The sequence below is a fragment of the Aythya fuligula genome, chromosome 5 (genome assembly GCF_009819795.1).
Source record: "Aythya fuligula isolate bAytFul2 chromosome 5, bAytFul2.pri, whole genome shotgun sequence".
NCBI lineage: Eukaryota > Metazoa > Chordata > Aves > Anseriformes > Anatidae > Aythya > Aythya fuligula.
In genome coordinates, this window is record NC_045563.1 from 31,392,798 (window position 1) to 31,418,779 (window position 25,982).

The following is a 25,982-nucleotide window of genomic DNA, read 5'->3' on the forward strand; positions in this document are numbered from 1 at the left end:
ACAGCAGGCTGAATGGATGTGATCTGCTCTTCGGGGATGCTGCTCGTGCTCCTCTACGCTTAGTCTGGCTTGATAGTGCTTAAGAGGCTCGTGGAGGGCCTTGGCCACCCCTGCCCACCACACAACAAACTTTTCCCCCAGTGGCTGAGCCACAGGCTTCTCTGGCCAGTCCCTCTCATGTGGCCAAAGAGAGCATTTGGCAACACTGCTGCGTGCTTCAGGGATTCATTTGGTTTCCCTGCTGGTGCAGACCTAACACCAGTGACAGATTTCTGAGGCTCCAAGTCCCTCTCCGACAAGACATGGAAAACAAACTGTAAAATACAAAGGCAGATTATTACCAGTTTGATTATCTTTCTCATGAAAATCCACTGGTTTCAGTGCCTCTCGTTTTCCCGTGCACCAATTCCCATGGCCCCACTGAGACAGAGAAAGGCTCTTGCCCCCAAACGGAGATCTAGAAAAACTTCTGCGGGATTGTTCAGGCATTCTAAGCAGGGGATTAAATGCAAGTCTCCCAAAATTTGGCAGGCTGCAGGTGCTGGATTTTTAGACGTGTTTTGCTGCAAAAGATGGTAAAAAAGGCAGGCTGGCAGATAAACGAGTCAAGTAGCTTACACTCATATTTAGCTTGGCCTTGTTAGATCTCTCTGAGGCAGGCACCAGCCTGAGTAGTCAGCTGTTTGTGGCAGGCTGTCTGCAGAGTCTGGAAGCTCTGAGCCCACAGGTCTGAGCACGAGGGTTGTTTCTGTGACCACGGGGGTGTGAGAAATGCAGGAGCTGAAAAGTAAAATAAAACAAAGCTGGGCTTCTTTCAGCCACAGACTAGAGACGTGAATTTGCAGTGAGGTCCACTTCAGAGGGAGACTAAGCCCCTGCCTGGATTATTGTTATCTCTTGGATTAAGGCAGGAGGGCCAGGAAAGCCAGGGGCTGTTCAGAAAGCTCTCTTCCTAAGCATAAGCATAGACAGCTGGTGGCTTGGCAAGGCAAGAAGCAGACAGGGTGCAGCTCCAGGAGTGGGGCTGCGTAGCACATCACCATCTGTCCAAGCAGGCCAGGCTGGGAATTGTTGTTCCCATGCAGTGCTGAACCCCAGGCAGTTCTTGTCTTGGTCTTTCCTCCCTGTTTAAGAGGAGGTGGGCAAGCTTCTCCAAGCCACAGCACTCCCAAGCTGTTGGTTTCAGCAGCCTGAAACCATTCCCGTCACTGTCCCTTCTGCTTTGTGCCCTAGGAGAGGTGCAGCTGGCTGGTTTGCACATCCAGGCTCTGGTGGAAGCTGGTGTGAAGGCACGAGACATCGCTGTTGTAGCCCCCTACAACCTCCAGGTGAGATGATGCTTTCTTTCCCCACGTGCACCGTACTGGATTCAAACCTTGACACTTCGAGGAGGGATCCCAAAACATCCTCAGAGGGAGGAAGGTGGAAGTCAGAAGCAGAAGCCAAATTTCATAATAGGCTTTTATGGCCAACTTCTCAAAATTTAAGCAACTCAAGGCCACGGAGGTGTTGTCAGAGAGCTGGGTTATTTTCCACTCCCAGCATCAAAAGCCAGCACTTGGGAGATGCAAGCACTCGTCCTTGTGGATTTGAGAGGAAGGCACTTCTCCAGAGCAACGTCATTTTAATGCCTTTCACCCGAGGCTTTTCTTTAAACGTGATGTATCTTGTCTTTTCCAGGTGGACATGCTAAGAGAACACCTTTGCCACAGGTACCCAGAGCTGGAAATTAAATCAGTTGATGGTTTCCAAGGGAGAGAGAAGGAGGCAGTGATCCTGTCGTTCGTGAGATCCAACAGGAAGGGTAAGAGTTTGCTGCTGGAGAGCAACTCCGTGGGGAACGGGGAAGAAATGGGAACTGTGATTGCTGAAAGGTCACTGGTCTCGTTGCCAAGTGCTGTGGTTTAATTTCAATTTTGTCTCTAGCACTTCGCTCTGCACCAGTTTACTGGCAAGAAGCTTCCATTTCAGCTTTTTTTTTTTTTTTTTTTTTTTTTAAATGAACACATTTGCTGTCACAATTGTAGAGGAAGGCTCCCATGCCAGGCAGCAGGTAAAAAGGCAGCCAGGACTGCTTAGTTTTCCAGAATCGAGGCCTCAGAAATGATTAAACTGGAGTCCCAGCTGTGGCACCTATCAGGTTAGCACCACGCTTGCTGGAATGCTGAGCGCTTCATGCAGAAGGTGGAAATCCGTGGGGCTTGGAGACCGCTTCAGGTCACTCGCTCGAAGAAAGTAGGAGCTGGCATCGCAAGTCACGCACAGAAAATGCTCCTTTTGGAAGCGAAATCTGGAGCGGAAAATTGAGTTCTTCTTATGGGTGGCTGCAGGGGAAGTTAATAGCTGGAAAAAAGCCGCAGCCCCGGAGCCACCAGGCTCCTGTGCAGAGCCATCAGCCCGTGCCACGGAGTTTTGTGGCAGCCAGCTCAAGCAGAGAGCACGTGTGGGATCGCCCCCTGAGCCACCTCTCTCCCCCGAGGGGTTCGCTGCCCTTTTCAAACCCCAAACAAGGCACAGCCCTCACTGCACTGACTCGGCTGCTAATGCTGCTGACGCCGAGACAGCCAGCGTGTGCTGGGGGGGGCTGATGTCTGGAAGGAAAAAATGGGGAAAGGCTGCATGGAAGGGGGAGGTGGTTTGGTGTTTTTAAAGAAAGCCTGGAGCAAGAAAAGCAGCACCGGGGGGGGATGGAGGTGGGGTGCAGGACTAAGAATAGTCTCTATTCATGAGTGACTCACCTCGCCTTTGCTTAGTGGCTCAGCGGGAGCTGGTGTCCTCTCCCAAGGATGTGGCCCCCAGCCCCGTTCTGGTGCACAGCGAGCGGACAAAGCTCAGCCCAGTCCCTTTCCAGGGGCATGAGCAGCTTTTCGTGGTGTCTGGGCATGGCTCTGGTCTGCACAGGACGTGAGAGATGCCATTAGCACCCTGTGAGACCCAGGGGAGAAAAGCTCCCCTATTTTGTGACCATGTTTCTCAGCTCAGGGGAAGCCAGGCACAGTGCCCAGCAGTGCCCATCCCTGCGTGGCCATCCCGGAGCCAGCAGGAAGCCCTCGTGCTGGATCAGAGGGGCTGACCTTTCCCCTGTAGTCAGGGAAAAACTTCCCTGCCGGCCTCCTCTTCATCCTCAGGAGCTGGGAACTCGAGAGCCGCCCACGCTGCCCTTCTCCCTAGCAGATCCTCACTGAGTCATCCTGGTGTTTGCCAGCTCTTCACTTCTCTCCGACAAAGTAGCCAGACAGCAGACCCAAATTTTGCAGAGCTGCCTAAACGCCTGGCACTGTCAGCCCTGCGTGCACCGCGTGCCTGGGGGCAGGCAGGGGGAGCTCCTCTGGGGTGGTGAATTTCGGATTTCTTCACCTGCAGCTCTCCTGGTGCAAGGGGAGCCTCTTCCACATCACTCCCTAGGCGTTTCCTTCCTCATCCCAGCCTGATCTCACATCCTGGGCTACCCAGGAGATATTTCTCCTCCCGGTGTGCTACGGGTGTCACCCAGCCCTCTCCCCACCCCAGGGGAGGAGCAGGGACCCCAGGGTGTGGCTTTCAGGCCACAAACCAGAGTCAGGAGCCCTGCACCCACAGACAGTGCTGAGCAGACACCTGGTGAGTGACCTGGGGGGGCCTTTTGCTTTCTCCCTGCCAGGTGAGGTGGGCTTCCTGGCCGAGGACCGGCGGATAAACGTGGCGGTGACCCGCGCCCGGCGCCACGTGGCCATCATCTGCGACACGCGCACCGTCAGCAGCCACGGCTTCCTGCAGCGCCTCGTGGCCTACTTCAGCCAGCACGGGGAGGTGCGCACGGCCTTCGAGTACCTCGACGGCCTCGTGCCCGAGAACTACTCCCACGAGAGCCAGGGCGAGCGGCGGCAGGGCACGAAGCCCCCCAAGGCGCGGCCGGCCACAGGGAGGAAGCCCAAAGCAGCAGCAGCTGCCAAAGCAGCTCCGCGGAAGCGAGAAACACCTTTCTCCCCGAGCACCAGCGGGCCTGGGGGAGAGAGCCCAAGGACAAAAGATGCTACAAACACGTTTAAAAGCATGCTACTGGCATTCCTGGAGAGCAGCGAGGCCCAGCTGGATTTCCCCCCGTCCCTCAGTTCGCACGATCGGATGCTGGTGCACCTCCTGGCAGAGGAGCACGGGCTGCAGCATGGGAGCAGCGGGGAAGGCAAGGAGCGATACATCACTGTCCGTAAGAAAGAGCCTGGGCAGCCTCCAGCCCCCTCAGCTGCCACCCCCAGCCTTCAGCGTCCCCTTCCTCAGCTGCAGGAACCTCCCGGGGAAGCTCCTGCCCCTGTCAAGACAGGAGGAAGCAGCGAGGGCTCGGGAAAAGTGGACCTGAAAAGCCTGCACCTGGAGAGAGTTCAAAGGGAGAAAGCAAGACGGGAGGAGATGGCAAGGAAGCTTCAGGAGCCCGGTGCTGGCCTTCAAGGCGGCAGCAAGAAGAAAGACAAGAGTGAGGCCAAAGGTAGGTCCTTGCTTCACAACCAGCACCATTTATGATCCTGCTTGGCTGGGTCTTGCTGCTTAAGCCCCTTGGCTTTGCCTCCAGACCTCACGTGCGTGGGGCGCTTGGGATGTGGCTCCTGGAAATCTGCAAAAGGGGCTCCCCGGAGCTGTGCTGCTTCATAGCAGCTGCATCACGAGGGTTTTTTTGGGGTTTGTTCTCTGCTTCCAAGTGGGTGCCTAACTCCCCATGTCTCTTCTGCCCTGTCTGTAGGAAAGCCAGCAGTCAAAACCGGGGCGGAGGGCGCAACGGAAGAAGATATTGATGCTCTGATTTCTGCTGCCATTAAAGCTGACAACACCTGTGGCTTCCCCCACTGCAAAGCCAGTGTTACAACCCTGGGCCAGCTCTGCCTCTACTGCAACAGGCGCTACTGCCTCAGCCATCACGTCCCTGAGGTACGCCTGGGGCCGGGCAGCTGCCCAGAGGCTCGAGCAGAGTAGGACGTGCCCAGCAGCACGGCTTCAACCGGAGAGTCGTCCCTGTTAAGCTCCCCAGGAAAGATTTCCTTGCAGGGAGGTTAAAGCAGAACTGGCTCAAGAGTAGGCTGGTGATGGCCAAAGATCAAAGATCATCCAACTCCAACCGCCTGCCACGGCAGGGATGCCACCCACCAGACCAGGTTGCCCAGGTTTAGCCAGGCCTTGAACACCTCCAGGGATGGGGCACCCACAACCTCTCTGGGCAGCCTGTGCCAGTGCCTCACCCCCCCCCGAGTGAAGAATTTCCTCCTAACCTCTGACCTTCTTTAGTTTTCTTCCTTGCCATTCTTCCACAGCTGCTTGAAAGCCCCTTCCTCCTCAGATCTGGGTAGAAAGAAAGGAAGAAGACAAAGCTTAAACCGTTATCAGGCTTTATCTTTTAGTTTTGGTGCCGAGGCAGACAGGTAGGTTTAAACCTCCAGGGCTGGCAGTGTGATGCTTTGTGATCAGCCAGCCCTGGGCTTTGAGCCCCTGAGGCAGAGCTGATGTGGCTGGTTGGAGGCTGTGAGAAGTACTAGGGCTGAGAGGTGATGATTTTCCACTCAACCACAGCCTTGTGCTCCCCTCCTGCACCACCCAAGAGTAGCTCTTGGCCACGTGGAGCCTCCCAGGGCTTAGCAACATTCAGCAAGCCGACCTATAAATCATCAGCAGAGATTTTCCCCTTGTCAACTGCTATCTGTTTCCATGGCAAAGAGTAGTTGTATTTATGGTCATTCACAATCCGGGTGGGATGGGAATTTATTTCTTGCAGAATCGCCTCTTCCTGTTGAATTGTAATGAGAACTCCAGTGAGAAACAATTGGAAGGATAAAATCCCCTTCAGTGAGTTTTTCTTCCCTTTCAAAGCTCAGCCCTTTTTCTAGAGGTTGTCTGGCAAATAGCCTGGGACCTTCTACCCATGCCTGACCCTCCCGGGGGGGATCAGCAGGGTCAGGAGCAGCTTGCCAGGCACTGCCCACAGCTCTTCTCTACCACTGACCTGCCCCAGCAGCAGGGCCAGAAATCTTTTATCAGGGCACAGAGAGAACCAGCTGCTGTCTTCTGTCTGTGTTCCTGAAAACATCAAATGATATGGGGGTCGACTGAGCAGAAGGGATGAACTTTTCAGAGCCAATTTAGACCCGGTGAAGGTGATTCAAGCTGGTGTTGAGCTTAACACGCAGTTGGGTCACCTTAAACACATCCTGTGCTTCAGTGCAGGCCGGTTTTGTAAAAGGTTCACCTGCACAGAGCGAGCCTTCTGATGCCTTTTCTATCATCGCACAGCCCAAACTACCCTAGCGAGGCACATAACGTGGCTGAAAAGAGCTCTTCTCATTTCCCAAGTCACCTGTCCTGCTTCACTCCTTTTCCTGTACTGAGAACATCAGGGAACGGGAGCTCAGTTTTGTTCCCAACTCTCACGTAGGAACCATAAAAGATCCAGCTCCTCACGTGATGAGCAGGAGTCTCCCCCAAACATTGGGAGTTTCGTGAAAGCCATACTTCAGCTGGCCAAAAGGGCAATTTCCCTGCTGTGCCGATCCCGCAAGGAAAGAAATCACCTTTTCCTTTTTGTTTCTTGTTAGGGGAGCTATAAATAAATAGGAAGCGGTCTCAGGGAGCACAAAGCAGGTGGAAGAGCACCTCCAGGCTCCAGCCACAGAAACACCAGGCTCCCACACGTGCCCTATTTCCCACCCGTGTCCCTCCTCTCTCTCCCCAGGTTCATGGCTGCGGGGAGAAGGCCAAGGCGCACGCACGGCAGAGGATCAGTAGGGAAGGGGTTCTCTACCCTGGGAGCAGCTCCAAAGACAAATCCCTGGACCCCACCAAGAGGGCCCACCTCCAGCGCCGCCTGGACAAGAAGCTCAGCGAGCTGACCAGCCAGAGAAAGAGCAAAAAGAAAGACAAGGAGAAATGAAGGTGCTGGTTACTTCTCTCCGACAACCGAGGTCTTTTCTTGGGTTAACAGCTCAGGCTACGAACACCAAAGATGCACTAAAGGGTGGTGCTGAGCCCCAGAGGGAAAGGGGAGCTCTTTCTGGGTGGCAGACAGCTTGGAGCCAGCGTGCCATAGACTGCTGAATAAAGAGTCACCGGGCCTCTGTAAACCCCGGAGCTGCTACGGAGGAAGGAGAGCACTTTCCTTTGCCCCAGCTACCCTTATTGACAAAGTAATGGATGTACACAGAGAGGCTGCAGCGTGCCAATAAAGAGGGATATTAAAACACCTAAAGCAATCAGCTGTCACTGTGACATTTCTCCTGCTCCAGCAAAAAGATAAATGCCTGTGGGCAGTGGGGGGGGAGGAACTGAAAGGCCCCGGGTGACCCTCTCTCCTCTCCGGAGGATGACTAAGGAAATGGATGCTTCCAGCTCTGCCCTCCCAGCTCCTGTCCCTCCTGGACCCATTACCTGGCCCTGTACCCCCAAAATAATCCATCCCCCACCCTGCTTGCTGCCTGCTGAGCCTCAGCTCCGTAGCATCTCCTCCACAGCCCCCAGCACCGTTGGCCCCTCTCCTCGATGGCTCGAGGAGGTCCTGATGAACCACAGTTCTTGAACCAGCCCCGAGAAGTGGCTCAGAAAGCCACTTACTGTCCCCAGGACAGCAAACAAGTCATTCTAGGAGGAAGGGAGAGCTGCTGAGAAGCCTGCACAGAGGAGGGCCTGGAAGAGGAGCAGCAAAACCACCAAACCATACATGCCTTGGCATTTCAGAGCTTTGCAGCTCTTGCCCACCGGCGATTTCAGCCTCACTGAACACCAGGGGAAGGCACTCATCTCATCCTGACCCAAAAAAAAAAAAAAAGCTCAGCAATTTGCAGGGGCTGCACATGAGGCAAACCTTTCTCTTTCTTTCTTCCCAAACACTAGGCAAAGTAGCTAATAAGCACGTTTTTCCCCTCAAATCTCGCTGCCTGTCAGTACCGGCTACGTGAAAATAAACACAACAAGAAGTGATGCTGAGCATCCCTTGGCTCGTGCCCTGGTCCCCAGGGCCAGCCATGTGTCAGCTCGCCGAGGGACGGCGCCGGCTCACGTGGCAGCGGCGTGGTGGCAGCAGATGGGACCGGGAGGGCTCCTGGGGGGAGAGGTGGGGAGGAGGGAGAGCGTGGGAGAGAGAAAATCTGTGCCTCTGCGAGCAGCGCTGGGTGCGCACGGGGGAAGGAGCCAGCGCAGCGCACGCGAGGGGTTGCGTGGGGGAGAGAAATCGCAGCCTCGTGCCAAAACAGCGGGCAGACAGGGAAGAGAGAGGAGCAAAGATCACTGCCAGCTCAGGGTACCACCGTGATATCTTTAATCAGGGCGAAATGGCTCATTCACACTTTTATATTCTTTTTTTTTTCCCAGCTCAAATCATTCAAGCAACCCAATCCCTCACCTAGCCCACCCTGTAGAGGCAGCTCCGTGGCAAACAGCCCCCCCAACACACACACACAGGTTTCCCTGCCTGGTTTTCTGCAGGCAGAGACCAGCCGAGGCTCTGCTGCGAGCATGGGACGCGTCCCCAGAGCATCCTCTGCCTGCCAGCTCCCTCCCTCTGTCAGCCTCCAAAAAACAGGGGGGGAATCGGCTCCCCAAAAAAGCTAACTTCACGCAGGGGACCTTGCTGGGGACAGGAGCCCACAAGCAGACAGTGCCCAAAGAGGATTTTTCCCCTCTTTTCTCCCTGAAACAGGAGATGGGCTTAAAAATTAGGAACTGGGGAGGGGTCTCTGGTGCCTGCTGAACTTGGCCCTGCTGTAGGGGCAGCTCAGGGGTTATCTCAGCTGGGAAAAGGGCTGGGGTGGGGACAGGTGCCCCTGCTCACATTTAACCTTCAGGGGGTGACTCAGGCTGGACTCGACCTCAAACCCAAGGGGTTTAAAGACTACTCGTCAAGTCCTGACACCCCTCAGCAGCATCTGCCTTGATTTATGCTGCTGGAAAGGCGATGGAAGGAAAGAAAAGATAGATAACAACTGCGTGGTGTTTTTTTTTTTTTTCTGCTGTTATTTCTCCCTTCTTCCTTGCAATTTGAAGTGGTTCAGCCCTGGCGCAGTGCACCAAAACCCCTCCAAAACCCAACAGAAAGTCCCCACGTGCCGAGAGAAACCGCGCGGTGCCGGCCTTGGTCGCCCCCCTCGGCATTTTCCCCTCGCTTGCCCCAAAAGCGCCTTCCGAAGCAGCCCGTCGCGTTCCCCCCAGCGGTCCCCAGAGGCCACGTTTGGGGTCCCCACCGGTCCGAGGAGCCCGGCTGGGGGGGGAGGGCATGCAGGATGCTCGGGAGCCTGGCAGACAGCCGGGCAGCAGTTTGGGGAGGATTTTGCTGGTTTTGGTCCTTCCTCGGCGGGTCCCTTGGCAGGTCCCAGCGCATGCGGATGGCGAGAGAGACACGGACAGGAGTTTCTCCATCCTCCTCCCCGTCCAGGCTTTCGGCAGCGGGATGCTGGGGCCGAGGCGTGCCGGCAGCTTTGCCCTTTGGGGCCAGCCCCAGACCTCTGGGCACGGCCCTCAGCCGCCATCGGGGCGCAGGGTCCCGGGGGCACGCGGGGCTCCCCCCCGCCGGCAGCTTTAGTTCCTCCGCAGCGGGTGCCACATGGACACGGGCTTCCTCAGCGTGGCCAGCATCTGGTTCCAGTGGGTGATGCCCATGCCGCTGGCCGCCGGGCCGATGAGGACGTGGCCCGTGTTGTCGGCGCGGCCGTCCTCGCCGCTCTCCGCCACCGTCACCCGCAGGGACAGGTCCTGGGGGGGGGGCAGAACCCGCCGTGTGTACGTATCCCCACACCACCAACCACACGTGCAGGTAGAAATGTGCCCCCCCCAATACCATCCCATATACATCCCACCCCATAAATGCACATCTACCCAAGCCCCGTGCATTCCCCTACACCCCCGTCCCCCTCGTGCACATACATATCCCTACATCCTCCCCCCTACATACTGGGAAACCACGTGTGCCCATCCCCACACATAGCCTTACCCTTTACATACCCCTAATACCTCCCACCCCACATGTACTCATCACCTTACTTCCCCCCACACCCCCTGAACCCATAAATGCACCCACCTACAACCTATACGAATTCCCTACCCCACACACCCCACACAACACATCCCACCAGCAGCCATACCCTGCGCATACACGTGCCCTCCTACAGCCATACCCCATCCATACACATCCCCCCACAACCCAAAATCATAAATGCCCATCCCTACACACACAACCTCACCCGATTCCTGCACATCTGTACCCCCACCCCATCCATACGCTCCCTGCTGAACCATACACCCACCCCACACCCCCTACGATTCCCTCTCCCCTCCTAGCACAGGGATTTGGGGCCCCATGGAGCAGGACCCCCAGGCTGGGACGGACCTGGAGCACGATGGCCGGCACCGAGAAGATCATGGCCTCGTTGAACACGGGGTTGTTGTCGTCCCTCTTCACCGCCGTCTTCTTCTTGCTGATCTTCCTCCCATCCTGCAGCAGGTAGACCTTGACGAAGGGATCTGCTCAGGAGAGAACAGCCTCAACGTGGAGCCAGCGGCCTCCCCAGGTGGCTCTGCCACCCCGAGGCAGCACGGGGACACACGGGGATGAGCACCCTGCTCACCTGCGGTCACTTTGCCGTTGGACCACACCAGGTTTTTGGCTTTGACCACCACCACCGTCAGCCGCTCGGCCGTGGGCAGGTAGCTCAGCGACAGCAGGATCTCCCCCACCGTGTCCACCGCCTGCAGGACACACCAGCCCTCCAGGAGAGGGACACAAAAACCCCGAAACACCCCAAACCCGGGCACGCAGAGCCTCGCCGCCACCCCGCTCACCTTGTTCATGTCCTGCAGGTAGAGCCAGGCGTTGAAGGGGCGCAGGGCCAGGTCCAGGTCGGAGAGCTTGAGCTCGGCCACGCCGGTGCTGACGTTCCTCTCGTCCTCGTCGATGCCGAAGACGGAGAAGCGCAGGCTGTTCTCCTCCAGCGCCGCCGGGTCCAGCGGGATGGAGAAGCGCTCGTCGAAGGCCACGGCGTAGGCGCTCCGCTGGATCTGCCACGGGGAGAGCCGAGGGACTGAATGGAGAGGAGCCCCCCATACCACCACCACCATCCCCTCTGCCCACCTCACCGCCCCCGAGACCTCCTAAGGAGACTTCCCCGCGCTCCCCCATCAGCTCTGCCCAACCTCTGCAGTCCCCAGGGGACTGAAGTGCCTCTGAGGGAAAGGCAGAGCTGCAGAAAATTGGCTTTATAGCACTGATCGCTCTCGGTCTGCAGCCTACGTTGTGTTTGGGGGACGTCTGGATGAAAGCTACTGTAAGATATTGTAGCCATCATTTAAAAGTAAAGCAAAAACAACAAAAAAGCAGGTACTGCAGAGCATTAAAGGGAAAAAAAAAAAGACTTTATGACTTGTCTCAGGATTGCAAAAGAGGGTAAATAGGGCTGGTAAATTATGAATAATGATGCTAAATAATAAATATCTCCGGAGCGTAAATACAGAACCTGATCTTAGGATGGAAAAATGGGCTTAAACGAGCGCTGGGAAAATATTTCGCTGTCTTTTTGTGCGCCTCCACCCCCAGGGAATTGGGGTTCTTCGGTGGGATGGGGATTTCTGGGATTTCCTTTCTGGAACAGCCTGATAAAATCAAGCTGGCGGACCCAGAGGCTTTCCAAAATCCCTCTGCAAAAAGCCAAGTTACCAAGAGGCAACTGGCGGCTCCTGGGGCTCCTGCTTTCCCAGAGCACCTTCTGGGGTGTTCTAAAAAAAAAAAATAATAAAGGAGGGTTTTTTCCCCCAAAACCAGCTCTGATCATGCCTGCAAGAAGGAAGCAGGAACGCCAAGGCAGCCCCGTTGCTTTTTTTTTTTTTTTAATCCATCTGTGCAAAATTTTTGGCCACCCCATCACATGCAGAGAGGGACTCCAGGACTCATCCCCCCCCAGTACCCCATCTGGGACCCCCACCACCCAAAAACCCCACAACCAGCCCCAAACTCAGCACAGGTGAGCCCAGACCCCTTTCCACCCCAGGACCCATCACCACCCTACACACCCATATTGCCCGTGCGGGGTTTTTGGGGAAGGAGCCGCTCACCCGGGAGATGCCAACGATCTGCTCGGCCGGCAGCAGGCTGATGCGCATGAAGCAGGACTCAAAGCGCGTGTCCTCCTTCTCCAGCAGGTCCTTGCCCTGCAGCAGCGTCACGTGCAAGGTGGCCGCCTTCCCGTCGTACTCCATGGACACCTCCACCTGCCCCACGGTGACGTCCTGCCCGAAGTTGTTCCCGATGGAGGAGATGGAGCTGAGCGAGTCGGCTGAGATGGATTTCTTCAAGGGGCCGTAGGGGGCCAGCCCCAGGTCTTTGCTCATCAGCTCCAGGCTCCCCAGCTCGTTGATGCTCTCGAAGGTGTCAGCCGCCCGCAGGCTGGCTTGGCGGACGGGCGATGTCTTCTCCAGCCCCCGCTGTGAGCCCATGGTGACCCCACGCTGCGAAGGAGAAGCAATCACCACCACTTGGTCCGAGTTCACCTCAGGAGCAGCGCTGAGCCCAGCTCTCCACCCCCAATTTATTCATTTTTTACCTTGTGCTTGACATCCGAGCACGCCGCCCCGTATTTCTGCTCCAGGTAGCGGTAGTCATAGTTGGGGAAGGGGGACGGTGCCGGGTAGCTGCCGGAGCGCCAGAGCTTCCACAGGTTGAGGGCCGCGATCCCCAGCAGCGCCAGCGCGCCCGTGGCGTAGATGCCGACCTCCCAGCGCGGCGGGCTGGCGGCCACTGCAAGGGGACAGAGGCACCGTGAGCCACCCACGGAGGGGGCTTCGGCCACGTCCCCGCCAGGAGCTCCTCATCCCCTTGATATAGGATCAGCTGTAGAGGCTGGGAATTAAAATTGAGGCTGCCCGCGGGTTGAAAAAGGGTGGTGGGCAAGCCTAAAGTGGCAGAGTTTTGGCCAGGCAGCCCCTGGGAGGTGAGGTGCGGGTGAATATCTGCCCCGCTCCCCACAGGTAATGTCAGGGAGTGGCTGCAGCACCCCCGGGACGCAGGAAGCCCCTGACAGCTCGCAGCAATCCCGCATCGCCTTCACGCTGAAGGGAACTGCTCGGGATGCCAAAAAAAATAAAAAATAAAAATAAAAAAAAATAGGAATGGGAAAAAAAATGGAAATGGGGGAAAAAGAACCCTAAGGGTAAGTGATGGGGGATGCAGAGGAAAAAGCCCGGCTGGAGGCTGCGAACTGGGTCGGCTGCGATGGCACAGGAGCCGTCGGTGCTGCATTGCAGCAGCCTCCATCACCCGAGCGATTCGAGCAGCGCCGGTGGCTCAGCCTAACAAGAAGAACAGGAGGGGAGCAGAGAGAGGGGGGGAAGAGATTTGTGATTACTGAGCGCTGCCGGGGGCCCCCCAGCGCTGCCTCCTGCGTCACACCGCCGTGCTCCTGCCTTCGGCGGCGGCTTTGGAGGCAGGAGCCGAAGCCAGGCTGGTGCCTGCGTCCCACTGCAGCTTTATGCCCCCAACCTGCTCTGGCAGGAGGGCTGTCTGTAACCCAAGCAGTGAATTCTGGTCCCTGGAAAGGACCACGAGCAGCCCAGAGGGACTTCGTGGGATAAAAGCTCAGGGCAGGAGCCAGGTCCGGCTTCCTCCATCTTCAGCCAAACAGGGTTTATATTTGTGGAGGGCTGCTGTGCATCCCCCTGCATCCCCGGGGGTGATGGTGCTGGGGGAAGCGCTGTGGCTCCCCTCTTCCTGGCACACCCCCAAGCACAGAGGTGCTCGGTGGCAGCCAGCCTCGACAAATCCACAACATCCCACTATAGCACGGGGGCAAAACCCAACCCTTTCTGCCTCCTGCTTCTGAACAACTCCAGGTATAAAACCCAGCTGTGCTCTAAACCCGCTTCCTACAAGTATCTGCCCGTTTTTTAGGGCAGAGTGCCTAATATTGCAAAGTTTACTAATTTTCCTTTTTCAATTAAAAAAAAGTCAGAAGATTTAACTCCATGCTCACGTGCGACACTAAGGGGCTGCTCCTGAAAGCAGCAGGGACCAGCAGCCCTCCTGTGGGGCTGTGTGTGCCAGCACCAAGGGCTCAGCCCGTCCCCCAAATCCCTTCCCCGAGCTCCTTAAAGCACTCACCGCTCAGGCGGTACCTGCCCGCGTGGTCGCTGTCCATGGCAAGCACTCCCCGCTAGCGGGACAGCCTGTAGTGCACAGGGAAAAGCAGTTAGGGTAAGAGGAAAAAAAAATAAATTATTATTATTATTTTTTTCCTTTCTAAGCAGGGATGCTGAATAGCCACTTGGTGACTTTTCTCTCTTACCTTCCTCACCCAGAGGGGTTTCCCCAGGTGAATTCTACGTGAGAGCCAGCTTAAACACGAGCAATTTTCCAAACTAGACCTGAACCACACTCATGGCCAGGGAGGAAGAGCTGGATTTGCCTGGTGGCTAAAGGTGTGGGCACCACCTTCCAGCTCAGCTAGGCTATCGATGAATTTGGGTATCAGGCCCTGGTAGCCTGATGTGGCTGGCAGACCTCCGCTAAGGGCAACAGGGTCCAGCAGAAGGGTTTTCTGAAAGTAACAGAGTCACAAAGCATCCCAAAACAGCAGCAGGGCTCGGAGATGCCCACCTTGTCCCCACCTCATGCTTGGCTGAGAATGGGGACCTCGTGTCACCCCCGGGCTGAGCACCACAGGGGCTCACCCAAAGCAGCCCCTTTTATCTGAAAACCACCTCCTAAGAGGTTTCCTTTTCTGGCTTTTTGAAACTATGCAAATAAAAGAAGTTTAGAGGAATGAGTTACCCTGCAAAAGCACAAATATCCCCCATCAAAATGCTCTGTTTCCTTCAAAGCCGTGCCCCCCGTGACAGCGTTTTCTGAGGAGCTGTGAGGACAGGCAGCAGCTCCAGCAGCTTTCCGAGGCATCCCCAAGAGAGCCGCCGGCTGACTGCAGCGTTCAGCGGAGGAATTAAATGAGCTGGTATTTCCCCCAGCAGCGAGACGACATCAGCCTTTTCTGGGCACGCAAACGAAGGTGCAACCAGAGCTCGGGAGATTTACAGCTTTCTGTGTCAAGCCAGGCTTTCCCCACCTGTTTTTTTTTTTTTGTTTGGTTTGTTGTTTGTTTTTTTTTTTTTTTTTTTTGCTTGGTGGGACAATCAGGATCCAGGTATTGCAATAGGTTCAGGGCAGCTCTGCGCTCCTTCAGAGCTGCTGCGATGGGACGTGGGGCAGCTCCTGCTCGGGGGGATAAAACGGCTCAAAGGGGGAGACCTGGCACTGAAGCCACGTGTCTGCTGGGAGAGGGGGGGCAATTCCCTCAAAATTAAGAGGGCTGACACCCCGCTGGCCCTCACTGCTGTGCCCAGCCGAGGCTAGAAGACACTTGCACAAGGGGTCGGTGTGGCCCCAGCACGTATCAAGCACCGTGGGTAAATCCAGGACACCCCCCCGAGCAAGCTGCAGCCCCCAAAAGTCATAACCCAAGTTATAAATGGCAGCAGTGATCTCCGTAAAACCTTACCCACTACCCCTGGTTGCCCAGCATAGGCAAGCTCTGTTCCCTCCACCCTCCAGCACCATCCCCACATCCTGGGCTGGGAGTGGGGCTTCTCCATCCCCCCCAGTCCATCCCCAGCCTCCTGCCAGAAGGTGAAAGCCTCGATCCACAAGGCAGAAAAGTAGGATGGAGGTTGCTAATGGTGAGTTTGTTAAAAAAATAAGTAAATAAATAAAAAATAAATCCAAGACCTGACCCAAGAGGTTGGGCTCTGCCCCTCACCATCCTGAGCCAACGCAATCCCACCACGCTCCCCCTCCCACAGTTACTGCTGCAGGAGGTGAGGGCAGCAGCCACCTCCGCGGCAGACCCCACTCCAGGCACCAAACCATGCCCTTATCTCCCTGTTTTTTCACCCAAAGAAGACCCTGCAGCACCCCACGCCTCCCGCAGCCCCAAGGCAGCGCTCGGTGGCACCGGCGCTCCGAGGGGCTACGGAGCCACAGCGGGCACAGGCCTGGATCTGTCCCAACACCAATTGCTGGGTATTTTTTTTTAATTTTTATTTTGCTTTAAAAGCAGGGAAGAAGGAAATCCTCGGGACCCTCCTCACCTCCATCCTTAGCAGGGCAGCAGCAGCGTTTGCATCCCCGGCAGTGCCTGGGAATGCAGCAGTGCCCAGCCCAGCGAGCCGGGGAAGCCGGTGCTGAGCCCAGGGGACGATGCTGAGCCCAGGAGGTGGCTTTGGGGTCGAAGCAGCCCCCAGCTCCTCCGAGGGGTGCCAGGCTGAGCTCCTTCCCCAGCAGGAATTCCCAGCGCGATGCCAGCCTGGGCTCCTCGCGCCAGCTGCGGGGCGCAGCGCCTGCTCACAAGTGCAACGAGCTGGGCAGCCTCTGCCCCGCATCACCAGGCGCCAGGAGGTTTTTTGCCCTAAAGGTTTGGCCCTAAAGCAGCCCAAATCCCCGACCGGGGAGCAGGGGACCCAGTCACGCCACGTTTCTGTAGGGTTTCTCTGGAAAAGCGTTGCCCTCCTGGTTCATCCCCACGGCACCACAGCCAGGGCATCGCTCAGCCCCGGGGTACCCCAAAATCACCCCCTCCTGCCGCCCAGGGACCCCTAGGTCCCCCCAGCACCCTCTGCTCCCCCCTCGTAGCACCTTTCGGCTCTGCCTTTGCCCCCCCCAAGGTATTTTTCTGCTTCAGGACCCGTGTGCAGGAGGCGACGCGCATTGCAATAAGCTCAGAGAGCTGCACCGGCGAACCCCCCAAAATAAATAAATCAGTAAAAAACAAAAATAAATGAAAAATAAAACCGCCACCCCAAAACACTGCAAGGGGGCGAGAAGATGCTCTGCAGAGGTCGCACCCCCTGCCTGTGGGGGGGGGTGGCACGGACCCGACGGGGGTTTTCCCCCCCTGCTTCCCCCCTCTCCCCCCTATCACCACCACCACCAGCAGCAACCCCGCGTCTCGGACTCACCGCTCCTTTGGGGAGAAAAGGGAGAAAAAGCTCATTTTGCGGCCGGGGGGGTGCTGGCAGCGGGCGGCTGGAGCGGGGACTGCGGGAGGGGCCGCCCCCTCCCGCCCCCCAGGTGCGGCCCCAGCCGCCGCCCGCCCCCTGCAGCCCCCGGCCCCGCCGGCCGGGTTTGGGATCGGCTGCTCCCCCCACCCCCAAAGCCCCTTCCCCGGGTTTGGGTTTCCCCCGGCATCCTTCAGCCCTGGGGTCCTGCGTTAGATAAGGGATGGGATGAGAGAGATGCAGTGAAAACCCAAATCCTCCCCCCCCCCTTCTGCCCCCCAGGGACCCCCAGCTCCATCCCCAGCCCTCTGCTCCCCTCTTGTCACATCCTTCAGCTCATCCTTCTGCTGCTTCAGGAGCCGTATCCCCTCCTCTTCCCTCCCGCAGGGGTGATGCTCTCCTCCATAAGGCTTTTTACGGGCTTCGGCTTGAAATCATTACCCCAGAGCCAAAGGTTTGGCTCCTCTCCTGTCCTTAATGCGGGCTCCGGGGCTTCTTGTACCTTCCCAACACTGCAGGACAGAAACCACCACGATCCTCGCCCCCTTTTCACCCCTGGACTCTACCCCTTCGGCCACAAAACCGGTCCTCCTCTCCCTCAACACAGCACAAGTCAAAGGCTCATCCTGAAAGCGCCAATTCCGTGGGATTTGTCCCCAAAAAGCCCTTTGATCGGAGAGCAAAAGCTCAGCACCCCCTGGCAGGCGCCGTCTGCTGTGGCAAAGGAACTGGTCAGCAGCCAAACCTCCCCCAGGTGCTCCTGTGGGGTGGGGATGGAGAGCCTCAGAGACCCGTGGTCAGCCTCTTTCCTACCCCGAATGCCAGGCCACCGCTCCGTAGGAGTGAGAAGTAATTCCAAACAGAAAGATTCAATTTGCTCAAATTAGGAAAAAAAATAATAAACGCAATTTGGGGAGGAAAGAAAACCTTTTGCCCCAAGGAAAATGCCAGCTCACCTGGTGCACAGCAGCGCGATGCTCCAGGAGCTTTGCTTCCCAGGAAAACCCACCAAATCCTTCCTGTCGGAGAACTCATCTTTAGGGAGAGATGGGTTTTAACTCTCTCATAGTTAAAAAAGAAACAAAACTCAACAATAGACTGAATTTTGACTGCAGCCCCATTTTGGGTGGGAGCTGAGCCTCGTCCCCCAGCTGAGAGCCTTCTCCAGGAGCGCGGGTTCCACCAAAAGCAGCCCTTCCTCCAGACGTACAAAAGGCAGCTGGAAATGGAGCTGGCCAGGGCTTCTTCCCTCCTCAGATCCCAAACCTAGGAGAGAAGTGTTCCCAGGGGCCGGCAGCCATCCATCTCCTCAGCCCCGGACACCAGCACCCTCTTGTGGGGCCTCCTTGGGCTCAGCCCTGTCCACAGCTGACCCCCAGAAAGCTGGGTTTAGCCAAATTCGGTTTGGCCAATATTTCACGGCCATCAGAGAGCAATGTAAGGCACCCAAGCGGCCCTATAAAAACATTTTTTAATGCCACGGGGACACAGCCAAGGTAGCTCAAGCAGCTTCTGCTTGCAGCAGCATGCTCAGCCAGCTCGCTGGGAAGTAAAGAGCTCTTTATTTCTGGTCAAAACCCTCCTGGAAAAGCCCTCCAGCAGCAGCCAGCCGTGTGTCAGGCATTTTCCAGGTGGTTAAACCATCACCCACCCCCCTGTGCTGCTGTTCTTACACCTTCACCTCCGGAGGGCCTCACCCTTTATGTGCTTCTTCAGCCTCTGCCGATTTACCTTATTCATTCACCTCTGCCCCATCTGAATTCCCATAGGAAATACCACCCAGAGCAGCGCTCTGCAGAGTTTTAAGTCTAATAATAATAATAATAGACCACTTAGCCTTTTAAGAAATAAATACCTACACAAACACACAAGCAAACCACCACCACGCACGCAATGAACATGCTTGAGCCTAAAGGACAAACAGGCAGGGATGGATGAACAGAAGGCAAGAAGCGTTCTGGAAGGCCAGCACCCAAAATCTCTGCCCGCTGAAGGCTCCCACCAGCACATGGAGGTACTTCAGAGGATGGAGCACTGCAGAAGAGCACCAAGAGATGTGTCCTCCCCAGGCTTGCCTCCTTGCAGGAACTAAATGGCTGCTGCTCCTTCACCTGGCAGACCCATGCAGGGGGGAATGGGCCATTGCCTGCTTCTTTAAAATCCAGCTTAAAAATATATATATAAAATAAGGCAGTAGCTGTGTCAGAAGCTGTTAATGACAGAGGCGGATGAGACTCAGAGCTTCAAAAGCTTCAAAAGCGAGGGTATCCCTATTGCTTTCCCATCTGGGAAAAAAAATCCCATCCCATGTGTAGGTACTGCACTGAACACACCAAGAGGAACCCTCTGGGACTTCCCTGCTTTCACAGCCAGAGCCTGGTGGCTGCTCAGTGGTCTCCTGCCCCGTCACAGCACAGACTGGCAGTGAGGAGTCAATGCCACTGTCACCGGGTCTGGCACGAGATGCGTGTGCTCATTGCTGGTATTTTGGGGTATCGGACTTTGGGGGATCCATTCTCATTGACCAGAGCCCATGCAGGAGGTGATTCAGCATTAGCTGAGTATGTTTTCACTCACCTGAACAATCTCCCTGCATTTTCCCTTTTTAAACCCAAAAACTTACCATTGGTGAACTTCACTACAGATATTAGGGCGTACCCACATGAGGAAGCTACCTCGTTCCAGTTTTGAGAAGGAAGGTGACCTAAGGAAGTGTGCAGTAAGAGAAGGATGCGCATGGACGTGGGAGAGTCACCTCTCATCTCCACAGCGGTGGTTTCATCTTATGCCACTGCAAATAACATTTAAGTAAAGCTTCTCAGCCGTCCTTTCATCATCTCCATATGAGGTTGCTTTGCCTGCTTATCAAAGATGATGACAAAAGGATTTCTAAAACCAGGCAAGATTTCAATGATTAGAGCCCACCTGCAACGCTGGACATGGAATCTAGAAAGGAAGAACCGAGACTGCAACGCTACTCAATGCGTTGTGTGCACCGCTCACGTCCACTTGACCATGCAAAGATCACCCGTGTAAACGTCCTGCAAGAAGTTTCTGAATTGCAACAGCTGACCAAGGGCTTGTACCACCCATTTCCCTGAAAATCGGGACACGGTGATTATCTTAAGGCCCAAGACCCGTCACAAACGGCACTGATGCATTTGGCAGTTTTTGCAGCAAGGGGAATTCAAAGCAATTCAAAGCACTTCTGAGGTGACGAGGAAGACAAACAGGGAGCACAGACACGTTGTACCAAAGGACACACCAGCAAACATCACTTTATTACACCGGTTCAGTTATCCAGACTAACCATAAGAGCCATGTAGATGGATGTAGACAAACACAAGTCAGTGTCTTACGTACGAGGTCGAAGCTCCAGAACTGTTACTGGGAAGGGGTACGCTTCACCAGCTGCTTCAGATGTACACGTGTGGCCCTTCGGCGGGGCAGGGAGGAGGGAGGTGCAGCGAGAGACCCCTCCCAGGTGTGCCTGCTACCACCCAGCTCCTGAGACAGCCTCAAGGTGGTTGTAGGGCAGAGATCAGCAGGGCAGCACAGTGATAACCAGCACAGACGGAATGGAGATACACCGACCTGAGCCTCGCTCAGCTGGGACTACACAAGCACAACGCACTGGTACGAGCTACCAAACGATCAGTTAACAGTTCTTAGGACTGGTAGAAAGCTGGAAATTAGAACGACTCAGGGTGGAAAGGCATGGAAATAAATACTCGCTCAACTCAGCACCGTCTGCCCGTTTACAAACTTGCCAGCATCTAGCTGCACAGCCATTTATTCCTCACTACCTCAGAGCAGCAAAAGACTAGGATTTAAAGCAGCCACTGAGCCACAGTATGTTGTACGTACTCGAGGAAGAAGATGGATGCTACCTCTCACACTGGTCATCCTCCTCGCTGTCTGCTAAGTGACTGGGGCAGGCCCCAGGGCCCTCAAACTCTGCTTCATTTGTTGAGCTCTTCTGATGCAACCCGTTAATTAATTAATGCTCCATTACTTGAAGAGCGCCCTACTGCTAGCTGTCCATTCTTTAGGGGTGGAAAATATTTGGGTCACCCTGTAAACCTAGAGAAATGCAGAATTTGGTTGGTTCATGCACAGGACCAAAACCGCTCAGAAATGAGGATGTTTGCTAGCCAGCAGCTCTGCAAGTCTCCTGCCACTTCAAAAGTTTGGGGCTGTGCTCTTTAAATGTTACTGGGGTTGTTTATGTACTTTTCTTCTGGATAAACACTTCCCTGAAAAATATCCTTTAAGAGCCAGATTAGATCATTGTATCTAAAAAGTGATACGGTTACATCAGTGCCTCAGGGGCCAATGCAAAGGCTTAGAGCTGGGTTTACCAAATTGATGCTTAGTTGTAGCACTTACATTTTGGAATAACGACCTGAAAAAACGCAGCCCAGGTTTCTAATTTATTTTCCTAGATGCTGAGTCATGAGCAAAAAAAAAAAAAAAAAAAGCTGTTTAGTTTGGCCTGCAAACCTCCACTACGCACTGCTCAGTGAGAACAACGCGCGTTCCTCCCGCTTGTTCGTTTTGGCAGGGATGGCAGCATGGTAACAGCTATTTTGTGCGTGATTGCAGAGAACACCTCTTCCAGTTGGACTCAGGAGGGAGATTGCTCAGCCTGGAGCTACCTTGGGAGGAGAAGGGGGCAGCTCTGAAGGTGGCAGAACAGGACATGCCTTGTACAGCAGACACCAAGAATTAAATCCTCTTGGCAAGCAAAGTAAAAGAGCTGAGAATAAGGCAAATAACTTAAGATTGATGGAGTAACTCCCAGTTTTCTGTTTGTAATAGATTTCACTCCATGAAGCAAATGAAAGGCGGGCTGACCTTTCTTATTTAACCCTCTCTTACATTTAAGAGATGACTGAGATTAAAAAACGTCCTTCTGTCTCCCCAGAGCTGTGACATAACATAAAATTATTGTAAGCTATTCCAGGATATTGAAAGTCAGTTTAGAGAAAGGCAATAACCCCTGCATTACAGGGGCTGTAACAGTAGTGTACTGTATCACATTCTGTGCAAGTTACGCAACTTGTTCACAAGCTTCAGCTTATCTATGTTTTATCTCGCTGCACTTCTGTTAATTGGTGGCTGAACACGTTACACGATCTGACTCCACACCTCAAGGTATTTTCAAGCAGAAGAAACAAAATTCATTTCCTGTGCCAGTATCTGCACACTCCAAAACAAGTGCTCCTAATGCCCAAATGTCAAAATCAAGATCTCACAGTTTACTGGAAATAGGTCAGCTAGATTCCCTTTGGGCTTTGTTTTAAAGCCCCTTGTCTCCAAACCTTGTTTGCAAGGAAGACATACAACACGCTTGGACGAAGATCCCACCTCGTTGCAATGGTGTTGGTTCTGACTTCCCTCTACACAGACTTTCTCTGACTCTGACTAGGTGTACACGAGGAGAAAGGGCGCGCATGTCAATGCGACATCTTTTCCCCCAAGAGGACTTTCACACGGTGGAAAACTAACAACAAAACAAGTTAGGTAGGATAAGGTTGAAACTGTCCACCAGGCCAACTTGAGCACAACGAGTTCTTTTTAGCCCTTTGTCCGTTGCTCAAAGTTTCCTTTCCCTTAGTTTGTTCCCATTTTGTTCATCCAGTATTGAAGAATGTCCATCACCATTGCTCAAGCACTTGTCCTTTTCATATTTATGTTCTTGCTTCTGTCTTCTTATTTCTTTATACCTCAAGGTGATGTCACTAAAAAGAAAAACAAACAGATGTATACCAGTGATGTGAATAAACAGTTTCAATATACAATAAAAACAATAAACCAGTTCTGTTCTGAATGCAAGCGCCCTTGGGATAACTTAACCCATCTGAGTATTTTGGCTGGAAATTTCTGAAATTGCTGATGGCATTAATTCGAGATTTGTGTTTCTTGCTAGTAGTCTGGCTGTTTTCATTTCTTTTCAGAAGCATAACACAACAGCAAGTTCAACAGCAACCTGTTGCACAGGACCTGCTCCACAGATAACACTGTAATTCTTTCAGCCTTGTATTGCTGCTTTTTTTTTTTTTAAACCTGCACAGAGCAGCATCGAAACCCAAGGGATTTAAGTTGCCTCACTTGTTGCTAACACTAGGACAGCTTGGACAATTGCAGTGCAGTACTGCTCTTGCAGTGAAGCTGTAAACATCTTAGTCTTGTCTAAATCACAGCATTTAAGAGAGCTGTAGTCCCTCTTCAGGAGGCACTGAAGCATACATCTGACATTCAACACGCTGTTGAACAGAAGCCTGGAACAGTCCACCCCTAAGATCCAGGCCAGATCTGGACGTAGCACAACCCCTTCTCACCGAATGAAGAAACGCCAGGCTGTCCAGGTGAGCACAAGTATAATCCCCAAGATCCAGCACTGGGTAATGTAGAAAGGAAGCGACAGGGTGAGCGTGTAGGGATCGTACTTCACGACGATCAGGAACTCTGTGGCAGTAATAGCAGCAACCAGCCAGGCCTGCTGACCCAACTTCTTATGGAACTTCCTGCAAAACAAATGCAGAGATAAAGCAAAGCCATCACTATCAAACTAAGCATTTGGAGAAATATTCATTCATAAAAAGACAGCTGGGGTAATAATTTCGTTTAGTTTTGCACAATTCTCTAAGTCTGGTCTGGATTACACACACACATGCGGGCTGACAACTTCTGCATTGGTATTAATTTCCTCTCAGAGACCCTGAAAACACTTCAGAAGTTAAACTCCAACATTTCATGATGCAAGGAAGTACCTCTACTTTCAGAGTATTAGTAAATCCAAGTAAAAAATAATTATTCAACCAGCTTGAGATTAGCTGAGGTTCAGGGTAAGGTATGAAGCAGGAGCACTACTCCTAGATTACTCCTGCAAATACCAAGTCACACTGCCATACCTGTATTTAACACCTAGATCATTAATAGCATTCTGAAATTTACTCTTCCCAAGTAGGTGTTCAGTGAGCTGTCACTAATGACCTCTAAAGGGTTTTTAAAAGAAGAAAGCTTAATAACAACAGGGTAAGTCACTGGGAGACACAGGGTGTTCTACTTCTAAGACAAACTTTAAGCAAAAACACGCTTAATATTTAATCCCCAGGGTTTGTTTTTAAGCAGGAGCGGACAAGCAATTTAGAAACTGCACTGTTCTGTACAAGCCTAGCGAAGGAGTGTACTAATCAATCACTACTGCTAGGAATTAAACTGTAGTACAACCAAGACATCTATTTAGAGGCTCTACTGGCAGAACGAGAGACTGGAGATAAGCTATCTTTTGGGCCACCTACTCCTGCATGGGAAATACATAAAAATAAAATACCTATTGACTGCCCTTCAAGAAACGTCAGTATCCTCACCCAGGTTTCCAGCAACAGTCTGACTGTAAGTTGCTTGACCTCAACGAGCCAGATCCTGCATTTCTTGATCCTGTCTGTTAACGTCATTTCTAGACTTGACATTTTTCCCTTTTACTAACCTGTCAGACCAGCTGATTCATATAGCTGTTTGGGCAGCACAAGACCTTTTCTCTGCCTAGGGTTGCACTGGCATCCTGCCCACCGCAGCACCACTGGTACATGCACATTTGCTGCCCAACAGCACAGCCAAGTAGGTGACTTCCACTTGGTAGACTAAAGCTTTGTTCTTCTATCACCAACCCTCTGAATCTTGTCTGCAGAGGGACCTTGCCCTCTCACTTATCATAGCGTGTTCTGACAGAGATTTTCCTACCAGGCCGTTTCTCTTTTGTCCAGCTTACTGCATTACTCCGCTCCTACCGCAGCATAAGATGCGGAGTGAATCACATCCAGGAGGACCTCAGTGTAAAGTTGCAGAATTACCAGGGCAGGACAAAGGAGATGGGGAGCAAAGTGTTTTAACAACCTTCAGTGGGCTAGGAAGAGAGAAATGGACACGTTAAGATGACCTTTGCAGTACTTCTAAAGCATTGCAGCAACAGGAAATCCTTGCTGGGCCTGTACACTATGGCTTAGGCACTGGCTTAGTAAATGCTGCAATACTCAGCGGCCACGTAAAACCTTGGGGCTGTATTTCCTTCCCAGTTTTGCCACAAAACAGACAAAAGAGAAGCCACCTAACAAATCCCTGGTTAGGATTACCCTTGGAGAGGGGCTGCTCAGCTAATGCTTCTCTCTGTGAGGCAGAGAAACAAGCCTGCCACCTCCAGCTAATATAATGCCCAGCTTGCTCACGTCAGAACGTGAGTAGTGCCGGTGAACGCCAGTAGTGCCGGGGAGAGGGAGCTGCGACTGCACATTTGCTCCCAGCTTCTCTTCCCTTCTTTTCATCTGTTGCCAGCAGCTGCATTGAGAGCAGCCTTCCTTTAGCAGGCATTTTGCTGCTGCTCGTACACATGGAATACATACTCCATCGAATCCCCTTGGAGTCTCTGTATCTGGAAAAAGATCTAAGCATGGGAAGCAAACAGAGCTTCTCTTCACTCTCCTGTGATGCTTTCCTGAATCTAGGGGAGTCACAGCAAGTCAAGCACACAAAACACACATTTTCTTTAACAAGAGGCCCGAGAGCCATATTTAACACCAATACATAAGTTCAAACTACACAACATTGACCAAATACACTGGAAAAAAATATGATACAGGAAACCAAGTGTGGATTATTGCTGATGCAGATGGGATGAGTGCATTCCACTTTAAAAAATATTCTGCCTAGACCAACTCATGGTGAAAGGACTTCAGAAACTGCTCCAGGTGATTTACCTGAGATCAACAAGGCACAAACGAGCCATAACACATGGACAGATTAAAAAGAAACATCTCTCACTGTGAACTCAAGCTGTTCAGATGACTGGGTCAGCTTTCTGCTTTGCTGATCTGCATCCTGATTTGCCATTTTCTTTCACTAGCTTATGGAGCACACTGACAGAAGAATCAAGGTAACCCCAACAGAGAGCTGCACAGACCCTAAGGCTGCCAAAGAAGAGAGTTGGTTCTTCTCTCATGAAA

At 53.5% G+C, this 25,982-nt stretch overlaps 3 protein-coding genes across 8 annotated transcripts in view; 1 reads left to right on the forward strand and 2 right to left on the reverse strand.

The window, feature by feature from the left end:
* IGHMBP2 (immunoglobulin mu DNA binding protein 2) overlaps positions 1-7,204 on the forward strand; it is a 41,667-nt gene extending 34,463 nt beyond the window's left edge. The window contains exons 11-15 of the mRNA XM_032189362.1: positions 1,234-1,328; positions 1,681-1,804; positions 3,641-4,462; positions 4,715-4,899; positions 6,692-7,204. Of these exons, the coding sequence (XP_032045253.1) occupies positions 1,234-1,328; positions 1,681-1,804; positions 3,641-4,462; positions 4,715-4,899; positions 6,692-6,889 (1,424 nt within the window). The 3' untranslated portion in view covers positions 6,890-7,204. The remainder of the gene's footprint in view (positions 1-1,233; positions 1,329-1,680; positions 1,805-3,640; positions 4,463-4,714; positions 4,900-6,691) is intronic.
* A 1,042-nt stretch (positions 7,205-8,246) lies between these two features.
* Positions 8,247-18,244, reverse strand: SYT12 (synaptotagmin 12). Of its 6 annotated transcripts, none has more exons than XM_032188488.1 (8): positions 17,934-18,244; positions 14,093-14,157; positions 12,540-12,733; positions 12,052-12,444; positions 10,786-11,001; positions 10,572-10,692; positions 10,334-10,467; positions 8,247-9,699 (listed from the first exon to the last, which is right to left on the reverse strand). In XM_032188488.1, exons 2-8 carry the CDS (start codon positions 14,127-14,129, stop codon positions 9,526-9,528), a joined length of 1,269 nt encoding a protein of 422 aa, XP_032044379.1. In that variant the 5' UTR covers positions 14,130-14,157; positions 17,934-18,244; the 3' UTR covers positions 8,247-9,525. The 6 variants fall into 6 exon arrangements, with proteins under 6 accessions (XP_032044379.1, XP_032044378.1, XP_032044381.1 ...); XM_032188487.1 differs by lacking the exon at positions 17,934-18,244 and adding an exon at positions 17,294-17,688; XM_032188490.1 differs by lacking the exon at positions 17,934-18,244 and adding an exon at positions 16,939-17,039.
* A 1,985-nt stretch (positions 18,245-20,229) lies between these two features.
* PTDSS2 (phosphatidylserine synthase 2) overlaps positions 20,230-25,982 on the reverse strand; it is a 39,672-nt gene continuing 33,919 nt past the window's right edge. Inside the window, exons 11-12 of the mRNA XM_032188222.1 lie at positions 23,322-23,507; positions 20,230-22,721 (exon numbers count right to left, since the gene is read on the reverse strand). Of these exons, the coding sequence (XP_032044113.1) occupies positions 22,577-22,721; positions 23,322-23,507 (331 nt within the window). The 3' untranslated portion in view covers positions 20,230-22,576. The remainder of the gene's footprint in view (positions 22,722-23,321; positions 23,508-25,982) is intronic.

Excerpts from the sequence above, each read along its gene's own strand:
- SYT12 (XM_032188488.1), bottom strand. The coding sequence starts at position 14,129 with ATGGACAGCGACCACGCGGGCAGGTACCGCCTGAGCG. Across the intron at positions 11,002-12,051 it reads AGATCGTTGGCATCTCCCGG|ATCCAGCGGAGCGCCTACGC; the intron begins GTGAGCGGCTCC and ends TCCCCGTGGCAG. Across the intron at positions 9,700-10,333 it reads TGCCGGCCATCGTGCTCCAG|GACCTGTCCCTGCGGGTGAC; the intron begins GTCCGTCCCAGC and ends CCCCCCCCCCAG.